General features: G+C 40.2%; 1 protein-coding gene across 3 annotated transcripts in view; it reads right to left on the reverse strand.

Moving 5' to 3' along the window:
• LOC102576076 (long-chain fatty acid transport protein 6) overlaps positions 1 to 15,487 on the reverse strand; it is a 34,446-nt gene extending 18,959 nt beyond the window's left edge. The window contains exons 1-5 of one of the 3 annotated variants that reach the window (XM_014608786.3): positions 15,281 to 15,487; positions 9,693 to 10,174; positions 6,297 to 6,509; positions 3,639 to 3,797; positions 1,555 to 1,679 (exon numbers count right to left, since the gene is read on the reverse strand). In XM_014608786.3, the coding sequence (XP_014464272.1) occupies positions 1,555 to 1,679; positions 3,639 to 3,797; positions 6,297 to 6,509; positions 9,693 to 10,174; positions 15,281 to 15,291 (990 nt within the window). In that variant the 5' untranslated portion in view covers positions 15,292 to 15,487. The remainder of the gene's footprint in view (positions 1 to 1,554; positions 1,680 to 3,638; positions 3,798 to 6,296; positions 6,510 to 9,692; positions 10,175 to 15,280) is intronic. The other 2 variants (XM_014608788.3, XM_014608789.3) reach the window with 2 other exon arrangements.
• Between the last annotated feature and the right edge of the window lie 1,018 nt (positions 15,488 to 16,505).

Raw genomic sequence — 16,505 nt, forward strand, 5'->3', positions numbered from 1 at the left:
ATAACCTAAGTCTTTTTTTTTTTTGTCTCATTCCTTTATACCTTGTTGCTTCAAAAGTATAGTACTTATCATATAGGCATGGATGTCATATAAGCTTTAAGAAGACTAGTGCTGCTTCCAGTTGGGGCCCTGACTGTATGGTTTACTACCCTTCCCTGGTTTCTATTTGGAAACCAAAGGCCAACAATGGCCAGAACTTAGCTGCAAGTACAGGCTGTTTCCAACCCAGCCTGTGCAGCCACTGCTGCAGCTGCAACCACAGCCTCCAGCCATGCAGTGCCACCACCTCTGCATAGCATGTGAGTTTGTCTGAAGCTTGCACTGCTAATATGATTACCTTCAAGCATGTTACTGGACTCATCCACTCTTTCCTGGCACACTTCAATTTTTTGCTTGCTAAGTCACAATTTTTCTACTTTTCCTTCCAAGTCACCAACTTTCAGACACCCTTCAGAATTTTCTCTAGTAGACTTTTTTTATTGTTGGGCCAGATTAAAACACTTTCTTCTTATTCTTTCCTCCGTAAGACCCTTCTGCTCCACTAGTCTATCTTAGCTGATTATTCTCTTAATTTCCTTTATCCTTGGACTGTTGGACTTCGAGGAGTCATCTGTTCTGGTTTGAATTTGGGCCAGCGGCTATCTTGGCTTGGTTACTGCTCCCATTTCACCTTGACTCCTCTCCTACTTTTTGGACCACGCAATCAGGCTTTGTACTAGTTAGCTGATGTGCTGACCTTAATTGCTCCTTTGTTCCTAATCCTCTGAACTGTACAGTCAGACTCAATTTGAGCCTGATAGTTGCATATTGCTTTGTTTTTCAGCACATCTTCTTCAGCACAATTACCTGAAGCATAGTAAAAGACTTAGCATTGCATAGCCAGAATCTTACCTTTATAAAGATTGGTTTATAGGGGGTTTTGGGGTTTTGGATTTTTTTTTAATATATAGAAAGGAAAAGGGGCCATTTTGCCATTGATGATACTTGTTGGTCTTTCCCCTTCCCCAAATCTTTTTTAAAAAATCATAAAAACCAATTCAGCAATTTCAAAACCACAAGGAGATTAATTATTGGCATTTCACTGCTGTATAGAAGAAAATCCACTTAATAAGTTATGAGCCTGGAACATCTGAATTGCATGAGGTTAATCATTTCATCTTGCATTCTTGGGGGTTTTAGTCAAATCCTGTTGATACTTCTCATAGTCCTTTTTGCCTACTGTCTAATCTTCCAGCTGTCTATTGTTTACATTATGATTCAGAGTAAAAGTTTAACAGCCTGGTGTCCTTTAGAAGGGCTAAAGTTAGTGTCTGACATGATTCTCCAATCACTCTCACCAATTTCACAGCAGTGTAACCCCACTGAGTTCAGGTGGTATGGTACAATGGAAAAACTGAAAGCAGAGCCAAGCCTATGGTAAAAAATGAACACAGGGCCAAGAAAATGAGAAAATGAGAAAATAAATAATATAAATAAAAATAAATAAGCAATCTATACTACATACAGAAAAGAATAACATTATTTTAAAAAATGCAGTTACAAACCAAAACTTACTTTGGGCTGGTGACAAAGGTAACGACAAATTTCCCCTATGTATAGGAACAGTGTTACATTGTATTTTGTACAGTCACTCCAAAATTGGCTGGCAGAAAATTTCTTCTTCAGAACACAAGTTGCTCCTAGTTGAGGAAACAGTGAGAGAATTGAATAAATCAAAAATTACCATTAGGACCTGTTTTATTATCTGCCAGTGTTGAATACTACCAATTAAACATTTCTTCAATAATCTAACTGATGCTCAATATAACTAATTCTAAATAAATTGGGAAGGTGTCTTTTTGTTAAATGGGCCTAACACAATGAGGCATTCCTTTTGGAGGTTATTGCATGGCTGCAATATGGGTAGGAATAATTATTATTAATAAATAGTACTGAACGGACCTGATTGTGTTGTCCTATCAGCTTTACACCGTGTAACTTCATTAATTTCAATTGATTTATAACAGATTAAAGTGATGTAAACTAACAAAAGAAGCAAGCCTTTGGTGATATTTTTGGCATTTTAGAAAATCCCAACCTAAACATTTTCCTTTCTGTTTCCAAAAGAAAATCTTATGAGACCTTACCACAGGTATTCTTCATGCTTTTTTTTCCTTATAAAGCTGTGCTCCTTTCTGTAGAAAAAAGCACATTCCAAATTCTGCCTTAACTTAAATGCTGTGCTATTAAGTTGCTTTTAAGTCAAAGAAAAACTAGCAATTAACATTTAGCAACCTCCGGCCCCCTTATGAAGAGGCCATGTTTTAGCAGTCCTGCTTTCTAATTTACAGATACCAGTAGCCCCAGGAGTCATCATGGAAATTACAGGGGATACATAGCCGTATCTGTCTTCCCTTTGGTTGCAGTTTGACTGGAGTGTTGACCTGATTTTCAGAATAGCTTCATACATGCATGATAGCACTGATAGTCAAACAGACTCATGTGTTTTATATACCCTGTATACCTGCTTCAGCCTTTTGCTATAGCGTACAACATGACTACTAAGCTTATGTCTGCAGTTTTATTAATGCTACCCATTCTCTATGCCTTGAAACATTGGCCCATTCAGTACGTGGAGCCTCCCCCAAGCTTTAAAAATTATAGGTACACGTAGCCTCATATACAGCCTCATATATTGGCTGCATACTACAGGAGGTGATAGCAATGACAAAGTAATAAAAACTACATTTTAGAAGTCTTAATCAATTTAATATTTCCTGAAAGGGGTGATATTATATAACTATATTAATGGTAGTTATGCAGAACAGTATATTAGGAGATGTTTATTGTTTAAAACTGGAGGAAGTATAAAATGTTTATTGCTTAAAGCTGGAGGAAGACAGACAGCATTGTTAAAAGACTGGCTGATGTCAGTTTAATATCCAAACAAAAAAGGCAGGAAAAAATGCACTAAAGATAAAGGGATAATCTGGTTTCTATATGCACACTATTAAATTTACAGTTAAATATATTTAAAGGTTTAAAAAGAAACCAAAGAATAGTGTTATTACCATAGTATCAGATTCCTGGAATTCGTGGATCTGGATCTACGGCCATTTTGGCTGGCAAACACAGTAGTGCTTGCAACTGCCATAACTGGACACACTAATTGTGTGCAGAATTAACAACTACATGTGCACTTTACCATGTACCAAGTACATTACACTTTTGAAAATGCATTATTAAAAAGGAAGTATAAAAGATGTTCAGCAGACTTCAAAATGACGTAGTAGTTTCAGCTTCGCATGATTTATCCATGGTTTGTTTCTTTCATTTCTGATTTTTGTTTTCTTATCTAGGTCCTTCTGTGTGTATTATTATGATGTCTATAGAATTGCAAAAATATAATCTGGGACTTAATCCTGTCTGCAGTATATTTCATACTAATTAAATCGAATGAGTACTTATCTATCTGAAGAACTTCTTGATTTGAACTTTGACTTACTTCAAAGACTGACATAGTTATAAACACAGTGTAACTGTAGTTCAGGCTATCCTCTCCTTCCCCTCCAATCCTTCCTTAATGATTTACAAAAAAAACCCCAGTCTGAGTTCATCACTGACTGCATTAATATAATTCCCCGAAAGAAAAATGTTACCTAATTCAATGCATCCACCAATACCAATGAGCGAAGCACTTATGTGGTACAAAGGAAGAGTGATATACATAATGTCTTGAGAAGCTGCACCACACTGAGCAAATAATAGACAGACAGATAGTATTTTAAGATGACTGATGAGAGCAGCTTTTGGAAAACCTGACATAGGGAAGACAGGAAAAATATAAGTTACTTGTTTTTTCTGATGATTTCAGTACATGGACTATGGAATTATTCATGGTATCTGTGGTGAAAACAATCTGTCTTCTATGACAGCCTCAGTTTTATTTTCTTTTTTTTTCAGCAGTTGGACTTGGTAACATCACTTCTTGGTTTCTCATGTCTGTCTCTGATCTTCAAGGTTCTTCCATTCTATCTTCCCATCTGTGTATGGCGCCTTCCTCACCACAGAGAAGGAAATTTTAAGGGGCTTTTAAGGATTTGTGCATTACCTGCACCACATAGGCTAAGTACAGACAGTCACAAAGCCCGAGGCTGAATCAATTCAATCGTTGCAGATTTGTTTAAACTGTGTAGATTGAACCAATAAGCAAGGGAACAAACATTCACTCTTGATTCCAGAAATGCAGCAACATGCCTGCAGTGGCCCATGCCAAACGCCAGGGGGCACTAGAGCATACCTCTGCTCAGCTGGAGCAGACAGCTTGGGCCAAGGCTAGCCCACCAACCCTGCAAAGGTGGGGTTGCAGAAGAAGTACAAATCATCCTGCATTGTTGGAGGACTGTGAGTTAACTTGAATCTGGATGGCATCTGGGGCAGAAGTTCAATAAACCAATTGAACCTAAATCAGTTAAGTCTGACACTACATCCATCCAGGTTTATCTTAAACTGGTTTCTGCCATTTTGAAAGCAGTTTATGTGTACTGAACTTCTGTTGTTTTACAGATTTGAACCAGTTTCTGATCACTTACACTGGTTTATTTGTGATTTCTGTCCCTAGTTACACAGTCCATGTGCAGCCACACACACTAGGATGGCTAGGATGGAGTATCCTCAGCAACATTGCTTAGCTCGACTTGAGAAGAATGGATTCCTCTTCCCCTTTCTTTTGTAGAGTTCCCCAACATCCATTTTCATATTTCCAGCTAAGTACAGGGGAAACAATTTACCCCTCTATCTACTACTCAGAGGGAGCACATCTACACATGCAGTTAAGCTGACTCAATAAACTCTGGAGCTGTTTCAGCTGGAATCAGATGCTGCTGGGTATAGCATCTGTATGTGCACTGGAAACAACAGCAGTTTGAGCCAGGGTAGAGTAGCCCTGTTTTGGCAGCAGACACAGGGGGCCAGGCCCAGTCTCCAGTGGCAGCATCAGGCGGTGAAGGGGCTGGGTGGGGCACGAGAGTGCTAAAGTGCAGAGCCATGCAGCAGGCAGCCCCCATACTTTAGCACCCTTGTGCCCCAGCCAGCCCCTGTCACCATCTACATGTGCATTTCCACGCATGTAATTACTATCCTACAATGAAGTTAATTAAATTACTGCATCCTAATACCAGTGCATATGTAGACAATGACTCTTTACAGCAGAGCTAATTAGTCAACTCTGCAGTAAAACGCATGTGTAGATGCACCCAGAGAGACTACATCATTTTTCATGTGGATCTGCCTTTGTGACTATACTTTGTACATAACTGTGGAATCCAAGTATCTTTCAAAGACTTTGAGCAGAATCCTATTTCACTTTACATACTTCTTGAAGCTGAACCACTGCACCTTGCATTTAATATCCATTAGCTAAAATGTAGAGTGCAATGTTGAATTGTCTGCCCCACTGGGAGCAAGATCCAGGCTAGAATCCAGGGCCCTCTCTCTTTCAGAGTATTCTCACTGAGCCACACACCCTCTAACATGTTTTCTTTCTTCTACATCTTCCTCTCTTCCCTGCCCAAGGGGCCAGCTTCAAGAGGAGGGCTAGGAAGGGGCCTGCCTAATTCCTAATCTGTGATCAGGTGGGTAGAGCTTAGGAAGTAGGAGACAGGTAGGTTCAAATTCCCCTTAAAGTATTGGGGAGTATAGAACCTAGGTCTCCCACTTCCTACGCAAGTTCTCTGTTCTCTTGGATATTGGGTTAAAATATGGAAGGATTTTTCTCTTCCTCCTTATGTCTAACACTGACTAGTCTTTGTTTCATTTGGCTACAATTTCAGGACTTACCTTGGCTAGGTATGCATTTACAGAGCTGTGTGACCAGAGCGCAGCCAACTGTGCATGCTTAGTAGCTGCGTGGATGCTTGTGCATCCCCACATCATGTGGAAGTGCATCTGTGTGTAAATGCCAAAACCAGCAGTTACGCATCTAGATAAGTGCCACTGAGGCACATACAGTCAAATAGGACTCTACACATTCCCTCTCACTCTGTTGTTAGCTTGGTAACTTAAGAAGCTAAATTGTGGCATGGTATATGTGCAAAACTGCACTGACTTCAGTAGAATTATGGCAATTTATGCCAAAGGAAAAAAAAAGCCTCCAAGGCATGTTCATAAGTGAACAAATGCTCATGCAGCATCTGTATGTCTAGCTGTGGGACCATTTGAACATTTTATATTATTATAATTTCACATATATATTATAATTAATAGTACAACTATCTATAATATATATATATCTATTATAATTCATATTACAACTTCACCTGTACTCCCTGATGTGAAAATATACAGAACTGTATTGATCATGCTAGTTTGAGCTGTAAGGTGAGGTGGAACAGGATCGTCAGAAACGTTATCTAGTTTGTCTAGTAAAGTGTCAACATGTTGGAAAGAAGAACTCTTGCTCATCAGCCAGATCCCAATGTTGTTTTTCAGAAGCTGAAAAATAAACTCTTCCTCCAGGCAGCCCAAACAGTTTGCAGTTAAAGAAAGAATAGAACTTATATTTCAGTATCTATAATTGAAGTTCAGACTGTTCTCCCTAGAAATGCACTGCTAAATTTGCACACAGTTCACCTCTCAGGGTGACCCTGATAGGACAAACTCCACTTAGATGACCATCTAATGCAGCATTTGAATGGATTGGCACAGAGGTTTCTTTCCCCAGGGTCCTTCGGGTAAAATTTTTACTAAGAAAGGGTCAGGTACATTGCTGAACTCCCCCAAATATGCTAATAGGCTAATAGCTATGGGTTTAAACATGACTTTTTAAGTGCATAACACAGTGCAGACAACTTATTAATTCCCACAAAACGTATGTGAAACATAGTAATGCAGTTTTCCTTATTTTGCAGATAAGAAACAGGTATGAAAATGTGAAACAAATAGCAAGTCAGTGTCAAGGCCAGAGTTACAGCTTAGGACCTATTCAAATCTAAACTGCTACTGATGGAAATAAAAACTTAAAAGACTTTAGAATATGTCTATACTGTTCAGTTAAAAAGCCAGGCACAACAATACTAAGACAGGCTGGCCTACTCTGTGTGTGCTGCCTCCTGAACCAGCATTAGGGTAACTTTTTTACGACAGTGCTGCATGCATCAATAAACTTTTTCTCCACCTTTCAACAGAGCTTATTGGTGCAAGCACAGCACTGCACTCAGGTGGTAGCTTTACTTGATAGCTACTTTGCTTCCAGTTTGAGAGCTAGCACTCATGGGCTGGGTGCACTATTTCACAATAGGCCCTGCCTGGTGCTATGGGTGAGCCATGTAGACATACCTTTAGTAGATCACCTGTTCTACTTCTCTGGTGATACAAGATTGTTCTTTTTGACATATTTTATAATGCTTTTTTCAGTGATAATCTATCTACATTGCCTTAATTTTATCTCTTAATTCCTGATTTTGTACCCTGTTACCATGCCAATTAAATTTATTTCTTGGTGTTTATACCCTTCACAATTATATCAAGCCATTGTGCTCACTTTAGCATTTTTTCCCAAGCTATACATATTTCATTCATATCCTTCTGAAAGTTAGTCCTACCAATTCTTGCTGTACTTCCTCCAATTTTTCCAGATTTTTGTAACAATGGTAAGATCAGAACTAAGTGACCTATTAGCATCAGGGCTGCCATTTCTGTGGATTTAATCTATATGTTGAAGGGTATCTTTTTCTACCAAGTTACTCTTTCCCTAGAAATCTCTTTCAGGGACTGTCTATACATAATGCCGAGGCACACAGATACCCATGCTTGCTGTGGTATCAGTAGTACAGCTCTCTCCTTAAGATAATATACTTTGCTTCTCAACTAGGATACTTGGAGAAACACTGCCACTGAGATTGCGATACCACTTCCGGTATCCAAGATAGTTCATTCAGAGTACATGCTGGAATTATACTTACATTGGCCTACGTTGGGTTAGGTCAGTCTAAGTGCCAGACTGTACATACATTTGGAGAGTTTAGATTGGGCAAAAATGGCCAGCCCAATATAGCTTAGTTCATCTGAGGAGGTGCACTATGTATATCCAGCTAACTCATGGCCAAACTATGTATATCCAGTCAACCCATGGCTAAACCCAGGAGCACAGCCCTGGGGCTGGGAAAGTCCAGCTGCTTAACTGAGCCCCAGGGCTGTGGTTTTCTTACCTCCCACCCCAATCCTGACAGGGTTTTTTTAGCCCTCCAATATTCTCACCTCTGGACCTGCCAGCCCGCCAACCCCTCCCAGACCTGCCAACCCCCTCTGCTACCCTCTCCCCCAATACTGCCCACCTCTCCTCTCCCCACACCCTGTCTTAGACTGCATTCCCAGAGCAGTTCCCAGCACTGGTGAACATGCAGGGGACATGACAAACAAGCAAGGATCTGATCTGTGATCACTCAGCTTAAAGTAAGCCATGTGACCGTAGATCCAGTCCCAGGAACGTCTACACGTGCCCTGAGTTAACACCATTTTGCCTTGTAGAGTTTCCCTCAATGTGCCATTTTATTCAACATAAAAATTAAGAAACATAACTAAAATAGTTCCTCTACCCACCCCAGACTACCATTCCCAGAGACTTTGTTTCCTTCAGTCTCCCTACTTTGGCATCTAATGCAGGAACCTCCCTCTCTCTCTCCTCCCACACTCCGCTACTGCTCTCCCAGCCTTTAAGTAGAATGCCTGACTCTGGATTTAATAGCTCTACAGGCCTGGCTAGATCTAGACCTCTGACTCTCAAATGTCCAGCCTGTTACAGATTGGTTTAGGTTTTCATAATGGAAGCAGATTAACTTTGTGGAGATGGTCTGTGGGAGGCAATAAAGCCTATTGGTAGGATTAGGCCATTGAATATTTAGTACTAAACTGGGAGATAAGAGCTTCTGTATCCTGTGTGGGTTCACATACCAGTAGAATGAGGGCATGGCAACTCCATCCCAATGAACTGAGGGCCTCAAATTGAAGTAATAAGTATTTAGCGTAGCTGTATCAGCACAGACTTAATGGGTGCCTGTAGATGTGCCGGGAGGCTGCTCCAATGCACTGTAATTACAGCCTGTCAGAGCAGACTCAGTTAATCAAGTCTGCTGGAGCATGCTAATTATTATGCTCCAGCCAGCCTCAACATCTCATGTATCAGCGTCTCTATACTTCAAAATGGCAGCAAGGGCACTTTAACTAAAGTTCATTTAATGAGCTTTAGTTATAGCGCCCCCAACATCATTTTCAAGCGCAGGGACGCTGATACACAAGACCCTGTGGGCACTTAAATTAGCTTTCAGCTGCTCTAATTAAAACATCCATCCCCCTGGCCCCCCACCAGAGCACATGTAAAAACACCCAACATAAACAGACCAAGCCACTATTTGTACTACTTAAGTTTATCCCTGCTTGAAACCATGGAGGAAATAGCTTCAATTAGTTACAGGAGAGGGAATCTTTGACTGACTACTGGTATAGCTTCAGGAGTGACTGTAAGCTTGGCAAATCTTGACTCTGGTGACATTCTAATCCAGTATATGCAAATTTATGCACATTAATAAATTCTATTGTAATCCTCCTTGTGATGAGTTTACATGATCAACCCACAACTCTGGCTTTTTCCACTTTACTTAGCATAAAAAGTAAAAGAATGAAAATTCAGAATAAATGACAAATAACACAGGATTTACCTGCTCCTATCACTAATGCTTTTGCAGCAGAGGTGTTAACACAGTGCAGGAGGGACCTGGAGTGGAGGTTGACATTGAGGAAAGTTATCACAAAGCCCAGTTTAGCCAGTCCAAACCACACATGGATGAAGTCGGGCTCGTTGCTCATCAGGAGGGCTATGGTGTCTCCCTTTTTCAGAGCCTCCTGGCGCAGGAAGACCTGAGCTACCTTGTTACTTCTTCTGTCCACATCCTGGTAAGTGTGGACATTCCCTTCATAGATGATGAATGGCTTATTTGGAGTCTTTTGTACTTGTAGCATAAACATATCAGTCAGTGAGTGGATTCCCTTACTTGCCCTCCTTGTTATTCTCGTTTTAAATCTGATCCGCCTCATGAAGTAATTCAGGTCTTCCCAAAAATATGGGGACAGGAACTTCAAAGAAACATACAACATTACTGCTCCTGCAGCAAGCGCTGAAAGCCACATGTATAACATGGTGCTAGTAAAAACGACACACATAAATTCATTACTGATACAAAGCATAATATTAATATAGTCATCAAGGGTTTATGGGTCTTACAATGTCTGCAGAAAATGCTTTCACGCCTTGGAAATTCCCCATTGGAGAAGAAGAAATTTGCACACACCACACAGAACAGATAATGCATTTAGAAAAACATAAAGTCTCTAAAAATGAAAATGTTCTAGCTTTCACAAGCTTATAAAATAAGTTTGATGTATGCCCCAAGACATTCTCAAGTTATGGGTGGATTTCAATAAACACCAATCAACCAAAAATGAAAAAAAGCACTCCTCTAAGCTCTTTAATTTGTAAATGGCTTTCCTGGTTAACCTCAGTTTTCCCAAACATCAATTTTCTCCTCTGAGATTAGTCATGTCAAATTTCATGCCAAAATTAGCTTGCTTTTTAAAAAGTTGGAAGTGGCTCAAAATTAGACCTAGAAATGGAACTAGACTTGCTTTTTTTTACACTTGAGTCACTTTTATGGCTCCACAGTACCATACTGTCTCCTAAATTTTCAACTTTTGCTGTTTTTACTAAGTGTACCACCCCTGCACATCTAATGAAACTCCAGTGGGCAAATATTTTGGCTAATGAGTACTGAGTGCTATTGAGACCTTTATACTACTCCAGTATAGGTTAGAATTATTATTGGGGTTCCTCTGCCACTTTTATGGCTCTACAAGAATTTGTGGCACACCCAATTCTAAAATCCACACTAAGGTTAATATAGATGGCAGCATTTAAAAACTAGGAGGAAACATCTGTACATAACTGCCACGAGAAAATAATTTATGAAAAGGATGATAACATAAAACAAGGCCTATGAGCTAATTGCCTTTTGGCAAGAGGATAATTTAAGGATGGGTAAGTAGCAGATCCACTGCAATATGCTCATGGAGTGAGTATACCTCAAGGCCAGGTGTACAGAAAGGATCTTAACTCCTCCAGTGAAAAAAACTGTCCCTTATTTTTAATTCTTTTTTAAAATAAATACAATATATGGGGCAGAGAAATGCTGAACAGAGTAAGATTTAAACAGAGAAAGGTAATGGTTAATACAGAGTAGATAGACAAGGAACCCAGCAGTGAGTGCTGGAGAAAGGCATGCATCCTACATCTTGCCTTTCCACACTCAAAAGCAAAAAAAGAAGTGGGGACAAGGAAATTGAAAGGATAATTAGGTGGGAATCTTTATCAACACGCAAAAGTATTCATTAGGTTTACTTTAGGAAAGATGATATGGACAAATAAATACTTTTTGTGTGATTTCCGTCAGAATTTTTTCCAAATTTTCCTCTGGAGAAAGAAGTAGGGACAAGATTTTCCTTGCCATGTGTGAATAGAACAAAAGCCTGACCATAAAATGCAAAATCATCTGGAGATATGGGTCTACTCATGTGAAGTAATAGTTTCAGAGTTTTTTTGACCTGCCTTTCCAGCTTCTTCAGAGAATCCAACATAAAAAGGATTCTCTCTCTCTCTGTTCCGCATCATAACACAATAGAAAATTCCACAGCACCCAGAAGGTTGGAATCTACCACTAGTGTTGGAGTCTAGCATTGGACTGATATATGTGCCTACCTTTGGCCTCACTTTCCTGACCCACCCTATTTCTTCAACTTCTGACCCTCTGAATCCATTGACGTGAGGCCTTTGGTATGTCCGAGAAATTAAATAACAAAGTTGTGGAAGTACCTTACCCACACTCTTTCAAATAAGGAAACTGGTTAACACAGCATGTTATATTAAATCTAGAGAGTTGCAAGAGAGTATGCACATTGGAAGGAACATATTTAAGTATTTGTGTACTCTGATGAACAATTCTTGGGGAAAAAAGGCATAATTGTGAATAACTCAGAGAGAATATCCAAGGTGTATATGGTGGTGTTGGAGTGAAATTGTAGCCATGATGGTCCATGAAATATGCAAAAGGCAAGGATTTTTTTGGAACAATATATTTTATTGGACCAACTGTGAAGTTGGAGGAGATCTTAGACAATATTTTGGGCAAAAGTTATCTTTCCTCAAGTTGTTTATGATCTGCATGGTATCCAAAGTGTGCAAAGCCAGTATCTGATTCTTCCTGAAATACCTGACTTGAAGTTGCGCTATTTTAAAGTTAGAAAATCAATAATATTTTAAAATGTAGGTTTTAAAGGAGAGAGGCTCATAAGTAAGTGTCTGTGTTGGTCCTCTCCAAATCCTCTATTTAGTTTGCCTATTCAAATTCATTTGAATCCATATTATTGGCATTTTGCTTCTCTATCTGTCTAGATTTGCTTCCCTGCATAACCAGGAACAGGCTAATATAATACTGTGCCTCAGTGTATCATGGGACATTTTCTGTAGAGCTTCAGAAAGGACATTTGGCAAACAAAACAGATTGATCTAGTCTTCTTTCTTCTACTAGTTTATGGTCATCATGATATTTCTTAGATTTCCTTTGTCTAAATTTGGCTGATCAGAAAGATCCTAAGACAAATATATAGAAAATTATTGGTAGTATTCAATACTTTTTAACCTCTCTTCTTAGAAGTTCAAAATTTTGATCACACAGGGTTATAACATTATTAGAGATGACCAATAGTTTTATATTGGTCCGAATAGGTGCTATGTGTGCTATTTGTTCTGTGGGAGTTCTGTATATTTGTGGTATAGTTTCATAGTTTCATAGCTGGTAGGTTCAGAAGGGACCTGAGGAGATCTAGTCCAACCCCTTGCCATGGCAGGAAAGAGTACTGGGGTCAAACAACCCCGGCCAGATGTTCGTCCAGCCTCCTTTTAAAGACCCCCAGGGTAGGAGCCAGCACCACTTCTTTTGGAAGTTGGTTCCAGGTCCTAGCCACCCTGACAGTGAAATAGTGCTTCCTAATGTCTAGCTTGAAACTACCCTCCGCTAGCTTGTGTCTGTTGTTTCTTGTAACTCCCAGGATTGCTCGGGACTGCCACTAGATCCCCTCTCAGCCTTCTCTTTTAGAGGCTGAACAGGTTCAGGTCCCTCAGCCTCTCCTCGTAGGGCCTGCCCTGCTGACCCCTGATCATGCGGGTGGCCCTCCTTTGGACCCTCTCCATATCGGCCACATCCCTCCTGAAGTGCAGCGCCCAGAACTGGACGCAGTACTCCAGCTGCGGCCTGACCAGTGTTGCGTAGAGGGGGAGGATCACCTCCTTGGACCTGCTTGAGATGCATCTGTGGATGCACAACAAGGTATGGTTGGCCTTCCTGACCGCGTCTCCACACCGTTGGCCCATGTTCATTGTGGTATCAGTGATGACTGCAAGATCCTTTTCTGTCTCAACACTGGTGAGAAGGGAGTTCCCCAGCCTGTAGGTGTGCCGCTGGTTCTTCCTCCCCAGGTGCATTACCCTGCACTTGTCAGTGTTGAATCCCATCCTGTTCTCTTTGGCCCACCCCTGTAACCTGTCTAGATCCACTTGCAGCCTGTTCCTTCCTACTAGCGTACCTACTTCCCCCCACATCTTAATGTCATCTGTGAATTTGAACAGAGTGCTTTCTACCCCCTTGCCCAAGTCATTGATGAAGATGTTGAATAGTGTGGGCCCGAGGACCGAGCCCTGGGGAACCCCACTGCCCACATCCCTCCAGGTCGAATAAGAGCCATCCACCACCACCTTCTGGGTGCAGCCTTCCAGCCAGTTAGTGACCCATCTGACTGCGTAGGCATCAACACCACTGTCTCTTAGTTTCTTACTGAGAATGGGGTGAGAGACTGTGTTGAAGGCTTTCCAGAAGTCCAGAAAGACTATATCCACTGTGACACCTGCATCCAAGGATTTGGTGACCTGGTCGTAGAAGGCCACCAGCTTGGTTTGACAAGACCTGCCCCTAATGAACCCATGCTGGTTGCCCATGAGAATAACCTCCCCTGCTGGCCCTTCCTGGACATGTGCCAGGATAATTCTTTTGAAAAGCTTCCCCAGGACCGAGGTAAGACTCACAGGCCTATAGTTTCCTGGGTCCTCTTTCCTCCCTTTATTGAAGATGGTTTATGGTTTGAAGATGGTTTATGGTTAAGATAGTTTATGGTAATAAGGTCTTAAATTTCAAACTGAGCATCATTGCTGGAAAAGTTTGAAGTGTGAGACACTGGTGATGCTCCCAGTTACCTAAACTCATGAATGACGCATGCCCCCAGAGGCTGGGGGAGCATGGCGACCATCCACAGGTGGCCGTACTGGCAGCGGGGGCATGGCAGCAGCAAGCGGGGAGCTCCTGCAGGCAGCCGTGGCAGTGTTGGCAGCGGGGAGAGGGGCTGGCGAGCACCAATCAGCGGTCAGTGACCGCCCACAGATGCTGCTGGCAGCATCAGTGGTGGTCAGCAGTGATCGGCGACTGCTTGCAGAAGCTGCTGGTGGTGTTGGTGGCTGGGGGAGGGTAGCAAGTGGCACCTGCCCATAGGCGCCGTTGGCAGCAGCGGCAGCAACCAATCACAGGTGATGCGCCGCCAATCTTAGGGGGTGCATGTGCACTGGTTTGCACCCCCAATGCATCACCAATGCCTTAACTTAACTTGGGGAATGGAAAAATCATAATTACAAGGCAGAAATTATTCCCAGTTTAACAACCAGAATCAGCTACACACTCTATATATAGAATGTCACTCCAAAAGTGTTTTTTGTTTGGTTTTTTTTTCCAAATTCAGACTATGCTATTGAAAACATATTTCCAATAAATCATTGTTAACTTGGTTGCCATAGATTATCACATTATTTGTTATGAACACAGTGCTTGAAGACAGTATTTTTAGCTTTAAGTTCTTGTTTTCATGTTTTCTCTGCAAACATGAGGGCTAATTATTTTTAAATGAAAGCTAAAATTCTCAATTGAGGTAAAAAAAATAATTTCCTGTAGAAAACAAATTAGAAAATTCTGTAAGCTGAATCAAAAAAAAAGAAATGCATATATCAAGCATTAAGCTGTTTGTTTTGGAAGATTACAGTAACAGTAAAAATGCCTATGCAATAAGACAAAATGCCCCCAAATTTACTTGCACTTACAAATGACATGCCCAATACACTGTAAAAGTAGATAACATCAACAAACCAGTCTTTTCTTACCACCAATTCATTTCTTCGTTAGTTTCTGGGATCTGATTATATATCTCTGCTGGGTCTGCTTGTACTTTCAGAAGAAAGTTTAATAGATTATCCAGTTATGTTTATCTTACTCTGTAGCTATACCCAAAATGGCTTTGAAGGGCAGAGTCTGTGTCCAAAGTCCCAAACCTCCTCTTGTTCTTAATCCTAGTTTTCCCTCTGGCTGCGAGTGAGTGAGTGAGTGAAATGGTATTAGAAAGCTGTACTTTGCAATCTGGTTATTTTTTGTCAAATAAGTGTTAATCTTTAAGAAGTACCTGAGAGACCAAACTGAATATACCTGCTTAGTTTCTTGATCAGGAATATTGAGACAATAATTAATCGATATGATCAAAGGTATGTAGTAAGATACATGATCAAAGGTATATATGATCAAAGTTATATAGTTAGATATATGTTATGAATCCAAGGAAATGATCTGTTGCAGTGGCTAGAGTGACATTAGGGAGCAAGTTTAATCATATATTTCAGTGCACCTATATTTGTATCCCATCTATTTATGTTAATTTCTACAGTATTTAGTCACAAGTCTTCTGGTATTTCACCAGCAGAATGTCCATGTTCTGTGTGATGGGCCTTTTTAGGCATTTAAAAAATGTTCTTCACTGAACACATTTTGCAAACCTAAAGTCATAAGTACTCAGGCATCACAAGAATTTTCCACAATTAATCATAAGTACAGGAAAGGACTTTATTCTTATTCTATCCATTCTGTATATTGCTATTCTTAAAAATAGATACTTAAATATATATCATTAGCTTTAGCATAAACATGTATCATAGATTAATATATCAAAGGATTTGTTTTGTATGCACATGAAGAAAGGGTTCAGATCTCCATCTTCTGAAACTGAAATTTCCAAAGACAGTATTTTAATTAAAGTTCATCTAACATTTGGGAAATAAATGTGCAAAATTTGACTGCATTTATGCCTCATCCAACTCATTTTTGTCAAACATATATGTCCTACCGTATGTTTGTATAAATGCTTGTTGAGGCTTAGTTATTCATATGACTATCATATTCATATGCAAAACTTAGTGCATAAAGAAGACTAGCCTTTATTCCTAATTTATTTTCCTGTAAAACTGTATTCTCATGAAATGAAATACCATGTAAGTTTTATGATCAAGCTTATAACAAATAATTTTAAACTGTAAATGACCATAGAGAGTAAATAATAAG

The sequence above is a fragment of the Alligator mississippiensis genome, chromosome 3 (assembly GCF_030867095.1).
Source record: "Alligator mississippiensis isolate rAllMis1 chromosome 3, rAllMis1, whole genome shotgun sequence".
NCBI classification, from domain to species: domain Eukaryota; kingdom Metazoa; phylum Chordata; order Crocodylia; family Alligatoridae; genus Alligator; species Alligator mississippiensis.